General features: G+C 36.2%; 1 protein-coding gene across 6 annotated transcripts in view; it reads right to left on the minus strand.

Annotated features, from left to right (window-relative positions):
• AFTPH (aftiphilin) overlaps positions 1 to 19,650 on the minus strand; it is a 44,434-nt gene that overhangs the window by 5,653 nt on the left and 19,131 nt on the right. For 4 of the 6 annotated variants that reach the window (XM_085218778.1, XM_085218776.1, XM_085218777.1 and 1 more), the window contains 7 exons: positions 16,042 to 16,193; positions 15,402 to 15,528; positions 15,025 to 15,081; positions 12,761 to 12,883; positions 6,209 to 6,269; positions 4,536 to 4,619; positions 564 to 687 (listed from right to left, as the gene is read on the minus strand). In XM_085218778.1, coding sequence (XP_085074904.1) covers positions 564 to 687; positions 4,536 to 4,619; positions 6,209 to 6,269; positions 12,761 to 12,883; positions 15,025 to 15,081; positions 15,402 to 15,528; positions 16,042 to 16,193 — 728 coding nt within the window. The remainder of the gene's footprint in view (positions 1 to 563; positions 688 to 4,535; positions 4,620 to 6,208; positions 6,270 to 12,760; positions 12,884 to 15,024; positions 15,082 to 15,401; positions 15,529 to 16,041; positions 16,194 to 19,650) is intronic. The other 2 variants (XM_085218781.1, XR_014881837.1) reach the window with 2 other exon arrangements.

The raw sequence follows: 19,650 nt of genomic DNA on the forward strand, positions 1-19,650 counted from the left end.
TTTGTCATATAAAGCCTTTATGTACTCTATGTACAGAGCTGAGTACAGAAGAATTTTGCATGAGCTCCTTGAAGCAGAAAGGATACAACGAACCAGCCACATGAGCTATATGTTAGCTCCTAAAAAGGAACTTGCAACAGCAAAATGAATCTGATGTTTGGTCATCAAAATTTTTTTTTTTTTACAGGTGCTGGAACCATACCTGTATTTAGCAACTATGTAGGAGACCATCAAAGTCCTAGCAGCCCAAACTGGAAGCTTCAGTTTACCCTTAGGAATCAGTTCTGTTATTCAGAAAGTCTTATCCTCCAATTAAGTCTTTGGTTCTACCTTTTGAAGTTAATTGTGGTGACTTCTGCCAGCTCACAAGCTATTTCCCATCTTATTTTAGATGTTTTGTAATAAAACAAAATGCAAACTACAGTAGTACAGATTTAATGTTTGAAACATGCAACCTTGGCTTACATTTTCAACATTTTGTTCCTTCACAAACTGCACACACATTCACTCCTCAGGGACAAAAAGAAAAGAAAAAAGAAAAAAGCATGACCCATGTTATTTACCTTGTAGACGTGCTTGCCTTCTCTACTGTGGACATGAGTCTTGCAAATGCATCTGTCACTCTGCTGCTTGCATTGGAAGTTTCCAGTTTTGAGGTTGTCAATTCATACAACTCAGGATCCACACCTTATAGTATAAAATGATAATCAGTGATGGTTGGAGACAAGGATAGCCATAACTAGCCACAGACCAGCTTGCTAGTGACTGTTTTCTGTAAACATCTGAATCATTTAAAATTTCAAGATACATGAAAAGAACATGACAGAGCATGTCTGTTTCTAAAACAGCATCTTTTCTTCCCCCCTTTTTCAGCAGCTTTCAAAGCTGTATTACAAAGTACACACACCTTGGATCAAGTCTGGCATACAAAGTCTCAGTCTCAGAATAAACACACTAATTTAATTTACCTTTTATAGCAAAATACCTGTAAAATGCCAGCTGTGTTAAAAGGGATTATTTCAATTACTTCAGCTCAACTGCTGCTATTAAAAGAATGCTGATGGTTAACAGTGACCAGCTGTTTAGTGACAGATTACACAACACTGGCACATATTACAGTGAGTTCAGTGTATTGCTTTTTACAGGAGGATGTGATAAATCTATTTTATTTTTAAGTGAGGAAAAACAGCTTTTATGATGCATACAAGTGGAATGGCATTTAAAAAAAGTTACACAACCATATTTATACAGCTACCAAAACTGTTTGCCTGTGCTCCCTTTTCATCTTTCATTTATTTATAAAGCATCATGTATCCAGACACTTCAGCTTGGATTTCCTAGTTTCAGCTGCCTCAGATCAGATACCGTATTTTGACATTATGTATGTTGCAAATTCATTTCAATTAAAAACTATATTATTATTATTAAAGTCACCAGATGTCAACAACTGAAATTCCTAAAATATTTCAAGACTGCTATACCACACCTTGGTGCTCAGGAGCATTTAAAATTGTTGATATTGCTCTAGTTCCATTTGCAGCCATTTTGTGCTTCATGGTGTTAAATGAAATGCACGTGTGCATCATCCTCAACTACAAATAACTTTAAAAAAACAGTGTAAAATTTGGACAGAAACATCTCATTTTGTAGATACCTGCATTTTAAGAGTATAACGCTGGTATCAGTTGGTTTGGACAGAACAGAAGCATTTTATACTACTGCAGAACAAACCTTGCAGACCCTTGGATATGACAGTCACACGTAGATATCTAACATAAGACTAGTACGTATAGCTTGGTATGTGGTGATTTTCTCAGTCTGCTTGCTCAGATTAAGACATATTTAGCTCTTGATATTTCAGGAATACTTCTGACTGAATAACAAAAAAATCCCATGCCTGTTGTCCTTCCTTTTCAGCACCATGAGGATAACCACCCTCATGCCTGCATTACACGAATGCTTCACAAGCAGTGTTTTGAGCATTACTTATTTCTATACAAGAGGTAATACTTCTTAATTGTGAGAAAACCAAGCCAATCAAAAAGGAAAATTAAGAAAATAATCTGGTTAAGCTGAGGAGGTGGAGGCAGGGGGAAGGATTTGGTCGATTTAATATGAGTTTATGAGAAAATAATCAGCTCTCCCTTCAACCTACATGTTTCAGTCTGGATTTGCAAAATGAATTTCAACCAGTTTCATGTGAAACACCAAAATATGTGCTGTACTGAGACCAAGATACCATGACTTTAAGTACTGTCAGATGTTTACAGAACATGGAAAAAGGAACAAGCCCAACAATTGCATAAAATATCCACTTTCAAACAGGGAGAGGAAGACTTGAAGGTATACATTTGACTTGCAGAAGCCTGCGAAATCCCATTAAGGTACAAATTGTAAAACCAAATGAAATGAGGAGTTCTTTGACATGCAACTCTGAAACAGGCATTAAATGCAACCTTATAAATTACATCATTCAGACATTTACGGTCCTGAATTCACCCTCACTGCAATGTGATGCCTCTGCTCGATTTACTATTCCATTACACACCTTTTACTCTGCTACGTTTATGTTAAACTTTCAACGTGAAAAATAAAACACAGTAAATCTGTGGGAACACACTAGAAATGAGCAACTTCTAGATCATGACATAGAATGCAAATTTTTATGAAGTGTTATTTTGGCTACTGGTTAGATCAGACTGAAAAGAATACAGTATAGCTCTAGTATAAGTAAAACTAAGGTCTTCAGAGATATAACAAACTTCTACAACTGATAAAAAGGTTACTTTTAAGCTAAAAGACATAACAATTTGTCTTTTGTTTTTTATATAGCTTCTTAATTTATTTTGTTTAAAGTAAGAGTTGCATATTCTCCATTTTATTCAAGCAATCAGAGAATAGCTAAGGAGAGCACTGCAAAACCTTAATGAGATATTGAAGGAAAGTTAGCCAACCAAACCCCACACAAAGCTCCTAAACACACACACAAACACATGAGCTGCAAGCCAAGAAACAAATGACTTTCCCAGAAACAAGTCAGGAGGAAAGAAAAGGAAAAACTAAAAACAGGCACTATAGGGCATACCAGGGAAGGTGACAATACCTGCAACTGATGAAACAACAACAGACTAAAGAAATAAATAAATGAGTGCAATAAAAGGCTGATACGGTAGTCCTCCAGCAACGGCTTCATGTGTGCACAGCAGCAGGATAGTGGGACACATGTGGCTGCACAGGCAGCACGTGTACCAGGTACTGATGAATTACACGTCAATAGACTTGCACACACTTGTGAAAGAATCTGTGAAACTCAAGAATCTCAAATCTGCTACCTGTCACTTCCACAACAAATCTGCTGCTATCTTTCACCTGATAAGGACATTTCTCGTGAGTGGAACAAGACCACATTTGGAGTGGGGTGCCATAAAACTGCCTTTCTTGATCAAATTGCAAAAGTGAGAAGGCAGTTCTTTAAAAACAGAAAATATAACTATAATAATAAGTACTTTTAAAAAACTCTAGACAGCCTCAAAATTGGTTTGAAAAATTAGTTTCTTAAAATTAAAACCACTGAGACAGAAAAAACACAAAACCTCCCCAAAATAAAATACTAACTAACAATCCATTCCTGTGAAAAATTTGATTATTATGGCTTCCCAACTCTGACAGGCATTGGATTGAAAGAGTATTTGCCTTAACTGCTTGGACTATGCACCCAGAGAAATCTCCAGAGGGTTCCCTTACATTCCTGAAGAAATTTATTCCAAGTGTAGGTTTTCACAAGCTGACATAAAATACTCAAAGCATGTCAAAACCATACGAAAAACAAATTCAATTACTTTCACATTATATTCAAAAGATAAAGTGATATTTTCATCTCCTCCTTAAGTTGCAGATGAAGAGCTTTAGTTTTATAATTAGCATTCATGAACTTCTAACACCCCACAAACATGCAGTTATCCTTATTTTTCTATTATGAATGCTGTTAAAACACTTTTTTCTCCTCCTATCATTAACAATAGTGCTTCAGACACCACAGAATTTAGTCTTCAGGTAGAAGACAATACCACATAGGTTGTGATTTGTTAAGCCCTATGCCTTTATACTCAACGACTTCCAATTAACATTACAATTCTGTAGTTTGGAGACATTCACTTAGAAGAGGAAACAGCCCTAATTTTATTATTATTTTTTTTAATAGTCACATCCACATTTTTCAGTTATTCTTAAGTACTTGGAAAATTTAACTTTCAAAATTTCTCACTTGAAACAAGTGTTTTAACATCTTAATTGCAAAAGCAAAAGAGCCATTCATTCCTCCAGTGTGACAATACAGAGCTGACAGTACCTTTTAAATACTTCGCACTTGATATCAAACATCAGAAAATAGAACAGATTAAAGGAAAAATGCAGTAGAGAGACATTTCAGAGAAACAGAAAGTAAAATTTCTCCTTGTTTATAGGAAAGTCAAGTGATGTGCTCATGCTTTTAGTAAGCTGTTATACTACAGTTGTGGTTTTAACACTCTGCTGACCTGGGATTGTGGTGGTGCTGTTAGAGCTACTGTCATCCACGGGCCCAAAGAAATCAAGGTTCAGAAGAGTGGAACCTCCACTAGCTTGAAATTCAGTGACCGTGTTGGTAGGCAGCCATATAGAAGGTAAGCCAAGGGAGGGGTTTATGTGTAAAAAGGGGTAAGACACACACTTGAACATGCAAGTTATAATTAGTACTCAGTACACAATTTAAAAATTGACATGAAAACAACGCTTACAGTATTAGTTTGTACCTTTAAAATGTTAACAACTTAATTCAGTGCACATTTCCTCATGTACAATGCAGCAAGGAAATCAACACTAGTAACTTTAAAATAGAAACATTTATTTCAATCTAAAAATGGAAGAGAACCAGCAAGACCCAGAGAGAAAGATGTGATCAAGTAAAGGGAAACAATATATGCATCAATTGATAGCTAGGAAATACTGAGCTTCTCCTCCCTTTAATGAGATTGATAGCCATTCTTTCATCAAGGAGACTTAGCAGGTCCCCAGATAGCAAAGAACCAAGCAATTGATTATGATTATCTTAAAACAACGCGAACATATGTTAATAAATGCCACTCCCATACCCAGTTCCTCACTGGTGAATTATACTGTTCCCCTTTAGTACTGAAACAGAAATTAAGCCAAGATACATTTTAAAGAAGTTGCTTGTTAAAAAGAAAGCATGATGATTTGACTGAAGTAGTAAGACACTAGACAACAGCAAGAGAGTCCATCCAGGCTTTCCTTCAGCACCATGATATTGCTATCCAAACTGGTACAATCCTCATGTTCTGAAACTTGAGGCATCACCAAAGCAGCAAGAGATGCAATTTCTTTCAGCCTGCTTCTGAACAACTTATACATTGTAAATTAACCATTGTTAGCAGGTTCCTCTTATAGGTATTGTTTTCTTTCAAGACCTTTAGTCTATCATTCAAATAAGTTTCCAAAATTTGCATAAACTCACATTTCTAAGACTGGAGGTGGCAGCACAATGCTTTTTGCTATTAAAACAGACATAAGTGAAGGGTTTTAAGTAATAATGATATACATTTACAGATAGAAATAACTTTCTATATATAACTAGGTACCTATTCAATATATTAGCTCTAACTACTGAGTGCAAGCAAAACAGATGATGTCACATTTTTGAAATATAAAAAATTATCTGTAAATCTGAAAACTTTCAGGTCAAGAAGTGCATCTTTCGCAAATAGTTTGCAGTTAAAATATTGTGCTTTGAAGTAGCCACTATACACAAGTTTCTCATTCAAAGGATGTCTAAGGAGAGTTCATCGGTGAAAAATACTTTTACAAAGGAAAAGTCGTCACTCTAAAATGTTCATTTATTCAGGGTTTCATTATAATCAGCAGTTATTTATAATGAAATGTTAATATCGCCACCGTGTCATAGGCATATGGCACAAATCTAAAATAATACTTCACTTGGTATTTTTCAGACTACATAATTTTTCACATAGCAGCACAGTTAATCAGAAAGAAAGCCTGAATTTCCAAAGAGTAAGAAATAAATAATATATATTTATATATGTATATGTGTGTGTATATATTTAAAAAAATAATCAGCAGATAGATGTTTGTCTGAACTTTGCAGTTTTCTTATCTCTAGCTCTGGCGCTAGAGGCTCTACGGAGAGACGTACCATCTAAAGGGTTAGTAAGGCCACTGCTACTCCAGTCAAACTGGACAGGTGGTAGAGATTCCTAGAGTTGAAAAGTCAGAAATCAGATTTTATAGTCAGTTCATGTTATAACAATGCAAAGCAGTTCAAACAACAGATTCTTTGGCATCTAAATACTAGAGAGACAACCGTACGAGGAAGCCCCAGCTTTTGCAAGGGGTGTATTTTCGTAATACGTGCTAAAGATCCAAAGATTTGTTCTTCTATAGCAAGCCTCAGTAAGTTCTCAACAGTACAGAATAGGTCACTCAAAAAGGATTTTCAAATTAACTAAAGCATATGAATTAGATAACCATTAAAGCATAGCTGAACATTAAATTTATATTACTTTCATAAAAGACAAAGCATTTTGCACAGAATGGTGTATATGCAATTTAGAGGACAATTTTAGAAAAGGGTTATTAGTGAAAGCTGTCTGTATCCATGCTTTGACCCAATCATATACAAATCCAGTTATTTACTATAAAATAGCATGATTGTTTTTGGTGTTTTGTCTTGGCTTTTTTTTTTTTTTTTTTTTTTTTTTTGGAGTTTTAATAGACAGAAACCTTACATATGAAGGAGAAACTACCCAAGAAAACCCTCATAAGAAAAAAAAAAAAAAAAACACATCACCCTGTGATTTATTACCCTTTTGTGATAAAACCATTTCAATATTTAAACAAATCAGTGGTAAGATGAACGAGAGGAACATGGAATCTGACTCCTTCTGTGAGTCTATCCTTGCCTTTCCATTTCCTCTTGTTCAGTCTTTTTGCATATGCATACACACACATGTGAATTAAACAAGCAGCAGGGACCATATTTTACAAGGAAGGCAAGTTTTGCAACTTGCAAGTGCTGTCCTCTGTATTTTCAGAACACAGACCAAGAGGATAGTATCAGAAATTCCTGAAAAAGTAGATCTTCCTTTTATTGCACCTCTTTGTGCATTTCATTTCCATTCTCTCCCCAGTGAATTGAACTTCACAAGTTTAATAAAACTAACACAAAAATAACACTTGTGGAAGAAAAGCCATTGAAGTTCTCCACAATATTCCTGTGAATGCATCACTTAGTTGCCAGGTTTTCAGTGGCACAGATGTGCCTCCTGTTTGCTTTTGTGGAAATTTGAACTATTTTCTTTTCAAAACTTAATATTACTCAATACTGAAATAATATTCAGATTCAAGAATCAAGACTGCAGCAACCTGAGCTAGATTTGTACAATTAAGCCAATTATGAATGTTTTTGCTAGGAGACTGGTGATTACAGGAAGAAAAGGGAACTGAAGACTTCTGCATTTACTTAGAGTAAAACCTTGCCTAAAAAAACCTTTCCTACTCAATTACTGGGAATCATTTCCAATACTGTGGAACACAACTAGAACAACATTCACTCCAAGGAGCCTAAGGAGCTGATGCCACTTTTTTTTTTTTTTTTTTAAACTTTGCTCTGATAATGAAATTACTGGCACTGAAATTATTTGGATGGAAAAGTCATGTTACCAGTGTGGAAGCTATACCTGAGATTAAGTTACGATCTCTGTGATCAGTAGCTTGTATAAAGTTCGTTGCACTATAACATATTACCACTAAAAAGAGTTTTTTTTTTTTTTTTTTTAAATCAAATTAAGAAAGAAATGGATGCCAATATAATTTAGTAGTCTTCTGGAGTGAACAAAAGGAACTCAGAGTGAAACAAAGTAGCTTCCTACCAATTCTCAGTTACTGAGCAACACCCACTACACTTCCTGTCAAAAGAATGAGTCAGGATTGATGAGTCCTGATGAGTCCACAGCAGTATTGGATGGAAAAGGTGATACCAATGGCTGGCTCAGCTTTTCACTTTAATGATTACATGATTGTCAGACTTGCTAAGGAGAGGGCAAAGGATATGATGAATTCTTCCTAAAATGGATAAAAAAAGATATCTGACTCCAAATCAGTAAGTGTACTGCATATACTAACTCTTCTGTTCTGTGGGATGAAGCCACTACGCTGACTTCAATTGCTTGCAAAAAAGAGGGTGACAAGTAAATCAGACCTCATCAATACAGGATGTTGGCAAGCCCTGGTCCACGCATCAGCAAACAAACAGAAGTAGAGGACAGAAACAAAAGCCAATAAACCAGAAAGTTTTCTGTTTCTAATGTCCTTGGCCCTAATAAAATTAACTACTCTGGGGCACCTAAACTCAGATAAGGGAAACATGCCCTGCAAACAGGAATATAAATGTTCTGTCTTTCAGAGTCTTCAAGGTTGCTAGACTACTGTACTGACAACTACTATTTTAATAACACGCTTTAAAGAAAAGCACCCAACCTAGGAGAATATTGAGATTCAAAGAAAACTGCTCTCACTCCTCCCTCCATCTTAGATTACAGGACATAGTACAGAAAAAGTATACTCAATATTCCAAGAAATGCTCTGGCAGATCAAGTAAGGAGCAGGTATTTTAGTTTTCTCTTCATTTTACTGCATCGTATTTCATTTGGATAAAAGGAAGAGATGTTTTCACACAGTCATTTTAGAATAGTAAGATTTAGAATTAAGTAAGATTTTTTTTAACATTCAAAAATCTAAAATATGTTTGTTTCCATGTCAATGATTAGCCAAGAAAATTAACTCCTCCCTCGCCCCTTCCCCCCCCCGTCTAAAGGGAAGTACTTTGTCTTAAAGCTGAAGGAAGACTTGTAACACAAACGTATCACCAATCTTTAAATAGATGCGTACCATAAACATGGTTTTCAGAAAAAGATTTACACAGACATAATTCATACATTTTGCTGTACGTAGCCATTGGCACAATTACAAGAGCTCTGAAATGTATCCTTCCTCAGACAACACCTCTAAGCAACTTAGTTGCATCTAATCGAATATTTATGTCCTGTATTATCTCTTACCTGCAGATTTTTTCTCTTAGTCAGAGCTACATATATTGCTGGATCTTTCTCACATGTGTAACTGGAGAGCAGTTCCATGATGGAGTCTTTGGCTGGTGGCCAATTATATGGTAGTTTGCATCTGTCATTATTAGAAGTCCTGATGGTCCCTTATGTAATTAAGAGTGTTTTTAAAGACCGTCCCCCCTTGAGGTTTAATTAAGTTTCAATCCCTAATAGCCAGCAAGTGTAAGATACATATTCTGTTATAAGCTTCTGAATTAGAGATCATGTTACATGCAGGCAGATGTGCTGTAATAGGCACCTACAGAAAAAAATTACTAGTAATTTTCTTCTAGAAAAGACTGAGTCACCGTAGATTTCTATTCCAACGTTCAGTTTAATAAGCAAAACTAAGCAGGTAATAAACCACAATTATCCTGTATGCTGGGACAAAGCTACCACTCAGCTCTACCAAAGATAGGTATTTTCAAACAGAAAAGAGGATGCTTTGAAACAATAGAAAAGAACAAAAATGTTTATATAACTTTTTGCAAGAAAGTCAAGAGAAGGTGGTAAATAAAATTTTAAATTACACTAACCAGAGAACAAGATTGAATCAAGAGAAATCAGAGAACATTAAGCCCAAATAATTTCTTTGACAAGACTGGAGTATATTTTAGTTGCACTGACTGAAGACAGTTATGGACTAGAAGGTCACTTCAGCAGATGCTGTGAAACAGAAGAGAAAGGCACCTGTCTGTGGGCCTATTTGAGCAGTCTTTCTTTCTTACACTTGTGCTTTATTGGGGCCTTGTATTTCAGACCAGCAAAGTCTGCAGGATACCTTGCTCTTAAACACAGGTAAAAGCAGTTGGAATTATTTCACATTCTGTTCACCACCTTACAGCACAGATGAACAGAGAAATAAAATCCCAAAAGTCTTGAGAAACAACAGATAAAAAAAAACATCTAGACATTACCTTCAAATACAAAACAGAACAAGTTCCAATGTAATCTTTACTAAATAAAATAATGTGATATATCAATCAGTACCTTAACTTCCTTCAGATATTCATTTGACAAGTCAAAACCTTGTCACTGCAGCTTGAATTGCCCAGATGATGATTTGCTCACTGTATTTCCATGGCCTAAACAACTCAAATGAGATCTGATGTAGGGAATGAGGCTAGAATATACAGAATTTATATAATAACAAGGAAAAATTATTGCAGCTGATCTGCTTCGTTTCTCCTCAGTCACTTGATTTCAAATGCTATTTTAATTTTGGTATGCTTTCCTCCATCCATCCTAAAAAACTAAGGAGGTATCTCTATGCTTCTACAAATGCTTCTCCCACCTCCACTTATTCATCAACACAATATTTCTTCCAAAATCTTTCATCAGTATGCACACACACAGCCACTGATCTATATACAAGTCTCATAAATGCTAGGCTGTCAACAAGAGACCTTCTCTACTTTCTGAAGTAAAACACAAATCTATTAACTACGATCTCTTTCCAACGAGAAACCAATATTTTGAACTTTCTGCATACAAGTGTGACCCATCAGCATCATTTGAAAATGGAACAATTTAGACATTTCACCAAAATAATGTGTGTTTATTCAGTTAAGCTTAAAGATGCATACAATTGTACCTAAATTACTGCTGTTGAGAATAAGTAATTTTGGGGTCCACTAAAACCACCTATTATATTTCCATTGCATATTAATTAATATTTATAGCACAGTTCATAATGAAATGTTTAGGAAAGTTTGGGTACGTTTTCTCAATATCATTAAAATGCAGAATATTCCTAAAAGGCAGCCTGTGTGATGTGAAGCAAACTTAGTGTTCCAAAAACAAGCTAAAACCATCAGGAATTAAGAGAATATAATGCCAAGACAGAATCACAATGTCTGAGACCACTGCTGATTGTCCACACCAAGAAGCTTAATGCCATTTAACTGCAGCCTCTTACTGTTCTTAAAGGTAAGAGCTTGAAATCATCTCTTTTCCAGAAGCTTTTTTTTTTTTAGTATTTGTCTTTGATGAAAGAAAATAATTTAAGGCCAGCAATGCAGACAGATACCATGAGAGCTTTTTATATAGGTCACAACTATTGAACTGAAATGTACTTGTCAGAATAGTAAGCTAAGGGACAAGAAAATCAAGCAGCTGTGACAAGTATCCGGATAGTCTGCTACAGAAGTATCCAAAAGTACAAAACACTCATGACTAAGGAAAATAAGGACTTGGATAAGCAGAGGTTCATGTTTTCAGCACTCAGCACAAGGACTGCAAGGCAATGAAGAAGATGGGATACCTCAGAGATACTGCTATCTCCTAGGCTCTTGCATATCTTGTAACTTTGCAACTTTGTAAATAGCCAGTGAAATTTTCTAAATCCATTCAAATATAGAAGTTAGACGTGATTCCTTCAGCTCAGAGTGACTGCAATAATCTTATCTTTTTTTTAATATATACTTCAGCTGCTCAGTTCAATTACAGAATTCATGTGGGTCAGTAGATACAGAAGTGTCACCAAATATGTACTTTATTATAAACAACCTCAGTACTGAGCCCACTGACATACTGCTACTCCACAATGAAAAAAGATTTCTCCACTGTTATGAGCATCTAAGTTAGAGCTCTGCACCACAGCAAAACAAGGAAATTGCTCTACCCAGAATTAAGCTTAGGTAGATAACTCATTCTAGAATGCCCTCAGCCAGAAGTCACAAGCACAGTAAGTAACCAAATGGTGGGCAGATTAAACAAAACCTGTGCTAAGAACAGACACAACTGACTTTCTCTGAATACATGCCAAGCATGATTGTAGCAACGTGGAAAAAAAAAAAAAATAAAAAAATCAAATGTCTCTGCACATCTCGTTAGCTAGCTGCCAACCACACTACAACACACCACATAAAAGATCTTCTAATATTAGAATACCAGAAAAACAACAACAACAACAAAAAAGCCACAAAATTTTGAATTCAGAGGATTCAAAAATCACTCCTAAGCTTCTCTGAACTCATTTTGTATCAGGCTCAGACAACAGAAACCAGAGAAGTGACTTTGAGCTGTTCAACAGTTAATTGTTCACAAAAATCTGACACAGAACTCAGATAATGAAAACATATATATATATATAAAATCAGGTACTCATGCTTGTAATGATTGTACCCAGAATCCCTTTTCCAGGCAACTGGGCTTTTTATGTTACTCTGAAAGTGAACGGAAAAAGAAACAGCATAAACAGTATATCTGCAAATATGATAATTAAAAAAAAAAAAAAAAAGTAAAAAACCAAGCACTGCCAAATTATGATAAGCTTTAGATAAAGGAAAGACAGAGAACATCAGCCAGAGGAAGGACTTTTAAGCTAACTTGCTATATACCAGTAGATATCATCAGGACTCTTAAATTTTGGCCACCAACTGCTATAGTCTTAGCATTGGGACTCCCTTCCAGTCACACATGAAGAGGAGATCCAACAGTATGTCTTCAATCTGATGCAAGGAACAACTGCCTTTGATACAGGTGCCTTTGAAAACTTAGTTAAAACATGAAAGAAGAGGCAAGGCATTCCATTATTCCCCCCATTCATTCTTTTTCTCTCTCCCTCTCTCTCTGGGTTTTACCTGGAACTGATCAGATGCACACGTGTTCATCTCTGGTGATACAGGAGGTGTCTGTCCTATAGAAGCTATCTTTTCTGCTGCAGATATTGGTTTCAAAGGCTCCTTGGTAGGCTCAAGCATACCCTAAAAAAAAAGTAAAATAGAAGATCACATGCCTGCATGCATAAATACGCACACACATGTAGATTCCAGGAACTACAGACACTGGAAAGGAACGCATTCACTCTGTTCCAACAATTAAGTAATTTGGAAGAAACCAGTCAAATTATCAGTTTGGAGAATGATCCTAAGAACTGTAATTATTGACAGACAAAAAATGCCTTAAAAAGCGTTAAGAAAATAAACAATACAACTTCTTTTGTTTGCTTTAAATGGTTCAAACTTCAGGTTTTTGTTCAGAAGCTAAAGAAGAATTATACAGATGATGACTGATCTTTGATCTTCCTGAATGAAAGTAAGGGCAAAGAAGGTCTATAGATGGACAAAGGTCCACCCCAGGATAGGCAAAGCACCTCTGAACATGGAAGTATGAGAAAATAAAACCACGCATTTGTTACTAGCAAATAATTTCAGGAACTCAGCTATCAAGATCAAGTGTCTCACAAACATTTCTGTAGTACGTTAGCGGAGCCTGCAACTTCACCACCAACCACTCTTCTGGAAAGTACAGAAACATTTGAAGTAGTGCAGTAAGACAAAGAATCAAGTCACTTCATCTGCAACATCATTTTCATCCAACTTACCATGTGCTTAAGTATACAAACAACTTAGGAGATAGCAACAACAGCAATCCATTGCAAAAAAAAATAACTGCATGTCACATCCAAACAGTTACATGAAGAGAACAGCAGTTGCTCTGAGATGTGTTATCTCCTGGTTTAACAGGATACCATGCTTACATCCAAAGAAGTGCATGAGCTGACCTTGATACGTCAGAAAACAACTGCTCTAGGAATTAACTACAGAAGTCACTCTAGGAAATTAACCTATAGATTAAATTATACTAAGCCAAAGAAAACTGCAATCCTTTTATATTCAATTTGTGAATGATCATATTAAAAAGAACACACACTTTTTCTAAAAAGCTACACAAACATACATATATAAAATATATAGGTAGTACTACACAAACTAGCAAAAAAGGCAAATCTTATCTTCTGAATAATTTTACTGTTACTGAAATGCCAAGCAAGAACTGCAGAGCATTGACTGAAGTGCAAACAGCTGATCCTACGACAGCAGGTTACTGGCTTTCCTTCAGTCTACACAAATGTAAAGTAGTCTTGCTATTTTTACTTAACACTAGGGGCAATACAACAACACTTTCCATATAATATGTCTTTATGCCTAAACAGTCTATTGGCTTGGGAGCAGAGTTTAGGGGCAGGAAGGAAAGAAGAAAGGGAAGAAGTGGAAAAGGTAGTAGAAGAAGAAAAACATAATTTAGAAGAACTGAAACTCTTAGGAACTGCAGATTCCATCCCTGCAGATTTTTTTTTTTTTATATACACATCCATATGTGGGTGCCTTATTAACACTTATGGAGGTCCTTTATTAACATGCCAGTAACACTGTAAAGCATTACTGTGCTTCTCTTTTGATCTGGGGACATTAAGATGCAATCAGGTAATTAATAAACAGTCTCACAGAGAAACAGCTGCATGAAGAGGAATGCTACAGAGAGTTGAGAACATTTCCTTCCATTACACAAGTAATGGAATACTGTAGCTACCTACCCATTCTTAACCTTTCTTTAAAGCATCTGGTCTTAGTGCTAGGGCTCCCCACAACTGCTGTTCTGAATTGACATCTTGATTTATTGTCATGTTCATTCATTATTTCTAGCTACTATTTAACCCTCTAGTTTCCTGCATCAAGTTTCAACTGACATTTTTACATCTCCATTTTGTATTTAGTAGTTAAAAAATAAGAACTTTTTATTGCCACTTACACATTAATATACTACTTTGATCAATTTTTCTTTTTATAAAACCCTTAGACTAGCTAGCCTACCATGTTAGATAGTTTGCTTTATGAAATGAGTAAATCAATATTTTTTCATTTCAAATATTAAAATACGTGCTTGCATGCATCACAAAAATTGTGTATTTAATTATTCTTTTGTACAATTTCAACTGACGCCTAAACCATAACTGAACTTACAGACAGCTTCCATAATTACTTTATGCTTAGTGCTATTTAATGTATTTGACTATATAATGCTATGGCAACTATAAAAAAAGCATAACACCAAGAAAGCTTACCAGTCCTGCTGCATACATGGGTACTATGACAGGTTGTTTCTTGTTGCCTGTAAAGAGCTGATAAAACAACAAGAAAATTTTCTTAAGAGCTTTTGCCATGCTGCTGTAGTGATCATAATATTGTTTCAATGTTGTTTCAAACTTATATGAGACTCGTATAAGAGAACAGACATTGTTAAACACAATGGTTAAAATAGATAAAACTTTTAATATTAACAGGAAGCATAAGAACTTTAAGTTGCAAGACAGTATGCCACGAAAAGCCATGGTTAGTGCAGTTATACAATTAAGAGGCAAGTACTCATACAGAACCACTTCAATTTAACACTACATTCAAAGCAGGTCTGTTATTTCAAAAGCTTTATTGACAGACTCACAATATTTCTTGTGTCGATTCCCAAGGAGCACAGAAGCTTTTTGTTGCTGTGGGAGCCACCCCACTGGTATCGCAGTCCGTACGCATCGTGGATATCCTGCAGCTCTGTCCACACATCCGTCAGCTCCCTACACAACCCATCACAAATTGAACTTCACCAACAAGAACAGCACCTTATCAGCTTTCAACTTGGATTCTCATTTTTAATACAAGCGTCTTAACGTACATTCCAATTAAACTTATACCCAAGCATGACACTCTGGGGAACCAGAGCTGTACAGAGTTCTTGTAACAATTATATTTCAGACTTCTAATTGGAAAATGATGCCCACAGCTGGCAGAACAAGACTTACATTTCACCATCATACAAATAAATACAGCAGTTTACAGCAAGTGTAATTAATAAGATATCTTCTGATTAACAGACATCACTTAGAAGAGATGCTGCTGACTAAGTAAAACGCCCTGGTATAGACTAATCACAGCAAACAACCATTCTGCTGGATGGCTAATCTTACTCAATACTTTTTCAAAATAATCAATGGAAACCACTCGTTTTGAATTACTACTGTATGTTTTAAGCTCCCACAGAAGACATATTTCTAATTTATTTCAAATAAGTTGTGTTAGCAGTTTCTTACCCAGTATTTGCTAAGGTCTCCTCAGTTGCTGTCTGCTTTTCACCCGCTTCCAGCAAATGATTCAAGGAAATTATCTCTTTTTCAATTTCAAGAACAGGCATGGAAGGAAAACAGACTTCAAATATTCGTTCCAGACGACATAACAACGTTGTCTATATCAAAGAGAAAGATATTTACATGGACTTTTGTTAACTGTTCTTAAGAAAGCTAGTCTGAAATTACAAAATTACAACAGAAAACAATTGGTAGCTGATGCAAAGCTTCACTTACCTCAAGCTATAGAGATGCCAGTGAACCACAGGACTTTCTTACCACCAAATACAAGCTGTAAGCTACTGAGAAAGGGTCTTATCCTCTCTACAGTGAGCTCTTACAGAAGAGTTCAGAACAGAACATCTTGCTAGAGTTACTCTTTGTTATAAGTTAGCAAAAAAATATAGATGCAAAAAGTATTAAGCTACATTTACTTAAAATACATTAAAGTCTCAAATTCTATGCACTCTAAGAGTTTTATTGAACACATTTTTGGTACTCAGTGTTATCTGAAATGCAAATTGGAATACAGATGTCATTTCATTTAAAGTCAGTGCCCTTCCATCCAAACTTGATACGTAATGGGGATTAAGAAGACAGTCTCATTTGTTATAAGTATGTAGTTGAAAGCCTCACAAAATTTAGCTTGAAAATAATGACCAAGAACATCAATAATGCAAAGACTGCACGTTTCCTAAAAATGTATTAATATCGATCATTTGCATGTAGAAGAACTATAATCCTCAGCTTTATTTCCTATCATACATAGCATTTATCATGAGGTAAATTCTTCAGGAAAGCAAAAAAAAAAAAAAAAAAAAACAAACAAAAAAAACCACACAACAACAACAAAAGAACACCAAACGTTGTTCCTTTCTTGCCTCCAAATCTATTACTATGCTTTCACACATTTGAAGCTGGTTAATTTAAAAAAAGAAGAATCACTTTTCTCCCAGCAGTTTCCATTTCCTCGTGTTCACAATTCAGACAGTTGATGCTGAATGCTGCAATCCTGCAGGGCTTAAAAACCAACTTTGGGAATGTTTCTGTCCTAACCAAATAACTTTAAACAAACAAAAAACAAACCACCCCCAACAGAAAAGCCCAGTAAGCTGTATTTCAGCCGAGTAAGAAGCCAGCTAGAAAGCAGCATGGTTTGCACAATGTACTTGTAAAAGTAGTTGTAACTGTGTCTTGACATCACCATCATTTCAGTGCCTGTTTGGAGGAAGGAAGCTCCAGGATACAAGGAAGACAGAAACTGTTCCCAGTGCAAGAAGCATCTCCCCTGCACTTCTCACTGCTACAAAAAAAAAAAAAAAAATCTCCCACTAAAAAACAATTTTAAAAGCCCCCTTTTTTTGGCCAGCGCTGTAAGCTTCTTTTCTTTTTAAGTTGAGAATTTCAGCTTCATTACAGCTGTGTGAACTGTCTCAGACAGCAGATGGAGCACTAAAACAGCACATGTTTTTTCCAGCCCTGTTCTACCAGTTAGAAACGGGTAACCAGTAATCTCTTATCATTTAAGAAAAAGTACCAACTGCAACGTATGCTCCTAAGATGAACCCTAGGCCTCTTCTTTAACGTACTTATTTTTAACAGAAAAACATGAATCTCTCTTCTAGCTAGGATGCAAGCTTGGCATCTCCCTCTCTTGTTCACGCTCACGTGGAGCTCCTCAACAGTCACTCTGTGATAATCTGCTGCCCTGTGTAGTGGGCACAGGGCAGCTCCAACACCCCTCTGCTCTGCTGGGGATGTGGAAGAGGAGCAGAGGAGGCAGCGATCCCACGGGATCCGTCCTTCTGCACGTGCCAGCAGAGCTGTGCCTGCAGAGCCCTCCCGTGGAGACACAGCATATTCCAGCTGCAGTGCTACATTCGCAAGTACAATCCTCAGACTGAGGTTTCCTCTTACAACTGAACTTTAAGGTTCAGAGATGGAAAGGTTGCAGGAGGAAGTTACATATTTTGACTAGACCAACCAATACAGCTGGGACACACGTTCAGGCACGCAGAACATCAGCTTTACAGTGAGCACCTACAGTACTTCCCATCAGAATTTTTTATTTTTTTGCCTCGTTTCAATTCAGCAAACCACTGAGGACATACAGCAACAAACAATACAGTTGCAAAGATTAAACAATCAGAACACTGTGATTCTTTGTGCTGCAGTAAGATGAGGTCTCAGGAGTCTGTTCTCCCTATCCAGCTCCTAACCACAGAAAGCAGGACAGTTAACTTGCTTACCACCCCAACAGTTTTCGTATCATATACATATATATGTGCCTGACATACTGGGACAGCCAGCAGATCAGTTATAAGACATTTGCAAAGCATTACATCAAAATGCCACTATTAACATCTTATCAAATGATCTGAATTACACAGCATTCCTGACTCATTTTTTTTCCCCTCCTCTTCATTATCCCACTGGTATTTTATGACTGTAGTGAGTCACATTCCACAGTGTAGCATTTTCCTTTTAAGTTTAATCATGCCTTAATGCCCAGCCACTTTGGCCATACAGTACAAGTCACATTACCTGTTACAATACCTGTAGACTGTTTTGCATTTATTGATCAAAACAAGGACACTAATTTAGTATAACTAAACATCATTCTGGATTCTATCTCAGTGCTTCAGCATACAAAAGCATGCCCTCCTTAAGTTATTCTTTATAACTGTCTCCAATGAGTCAGTTGCTATTAATGTACGTGAATGGCTGAAGCTCCTTTCATTTAATAATACAGCAGAAACATATATCCCTAGAGACAGGGAAGAGCCAGAAGAAAGGCACTGTATCATGACAATAGCAAGGCATCAGGTTTCTTGAAAAGGACAGACATTTGAGAACGTACTAGTGACCAACAACAGACTTAGTGAAAGAACTAAGAGAAATTCTCCATGAACCAACTCAGAACTCAATTTCAAATTTGAGCTCAAAAACCGTGCCAAAATTTCAAGCAGTTTAATTATAGCATTCTCTGCACTTCCCTTCATCTTTTCTAAGTCTCCAGAAGTACTTGGCCCTTACTTATATATAGTAGAGAAGAACTGTTTCCATAGCAAACCAGAATAATTACTTCTGTGTGTGCAAATAGACAGAGGGATGGGTGTACGTACACATGTATCTCCAGCAATGGCAAGTGTCCTTCAAGGAAGTTCTTCTAATTGTTAAGGAAATACTGCTCTGACAGTGCCCAGGTACAGACAGCATTAGCAAGATTTTGAAATTAATTTAAACATTTCTCTTCTACAACCTCATTCTATTGTTTGCATAAAGCAAACTAAGAAAATATTATTGATGTCATGGACAGTAGGAACAGGACTTTCTGTAAGAAAAATCTTGTAAGAATTCAACGTACTTTGAAGAAACTTCTAACTTCCAGTACCCACACACCGTATCACCAACTAACTCCCCAGATATGTCTTCTTCACTAGGGAAAGATCACTCTCCATAAGCTTATATAATGATACTCTTGAAAGGAAAAGCTTTCTTCCACTTTCTGAGGTACTGAAATATTTGATACTTGAGAATTCTGCACTCAGTTTGACAGGAATAATTCTTACAGGC

The sequence above is a fragment of the Meleagris gallopavo genome, chromosome 2, assembly GCF_905368555.1.
Source record: "Meleagris gallopavo chromosome 2, MGAL_WU_HG_1.1, whole genome shotgun sequence".
Classification (NCBI taxonomy): Eukaryota; Metazoa; Chordata; class Aves; order Galliformes; family Phasianidae; genus Meleagris; species Meleagris gallopavo.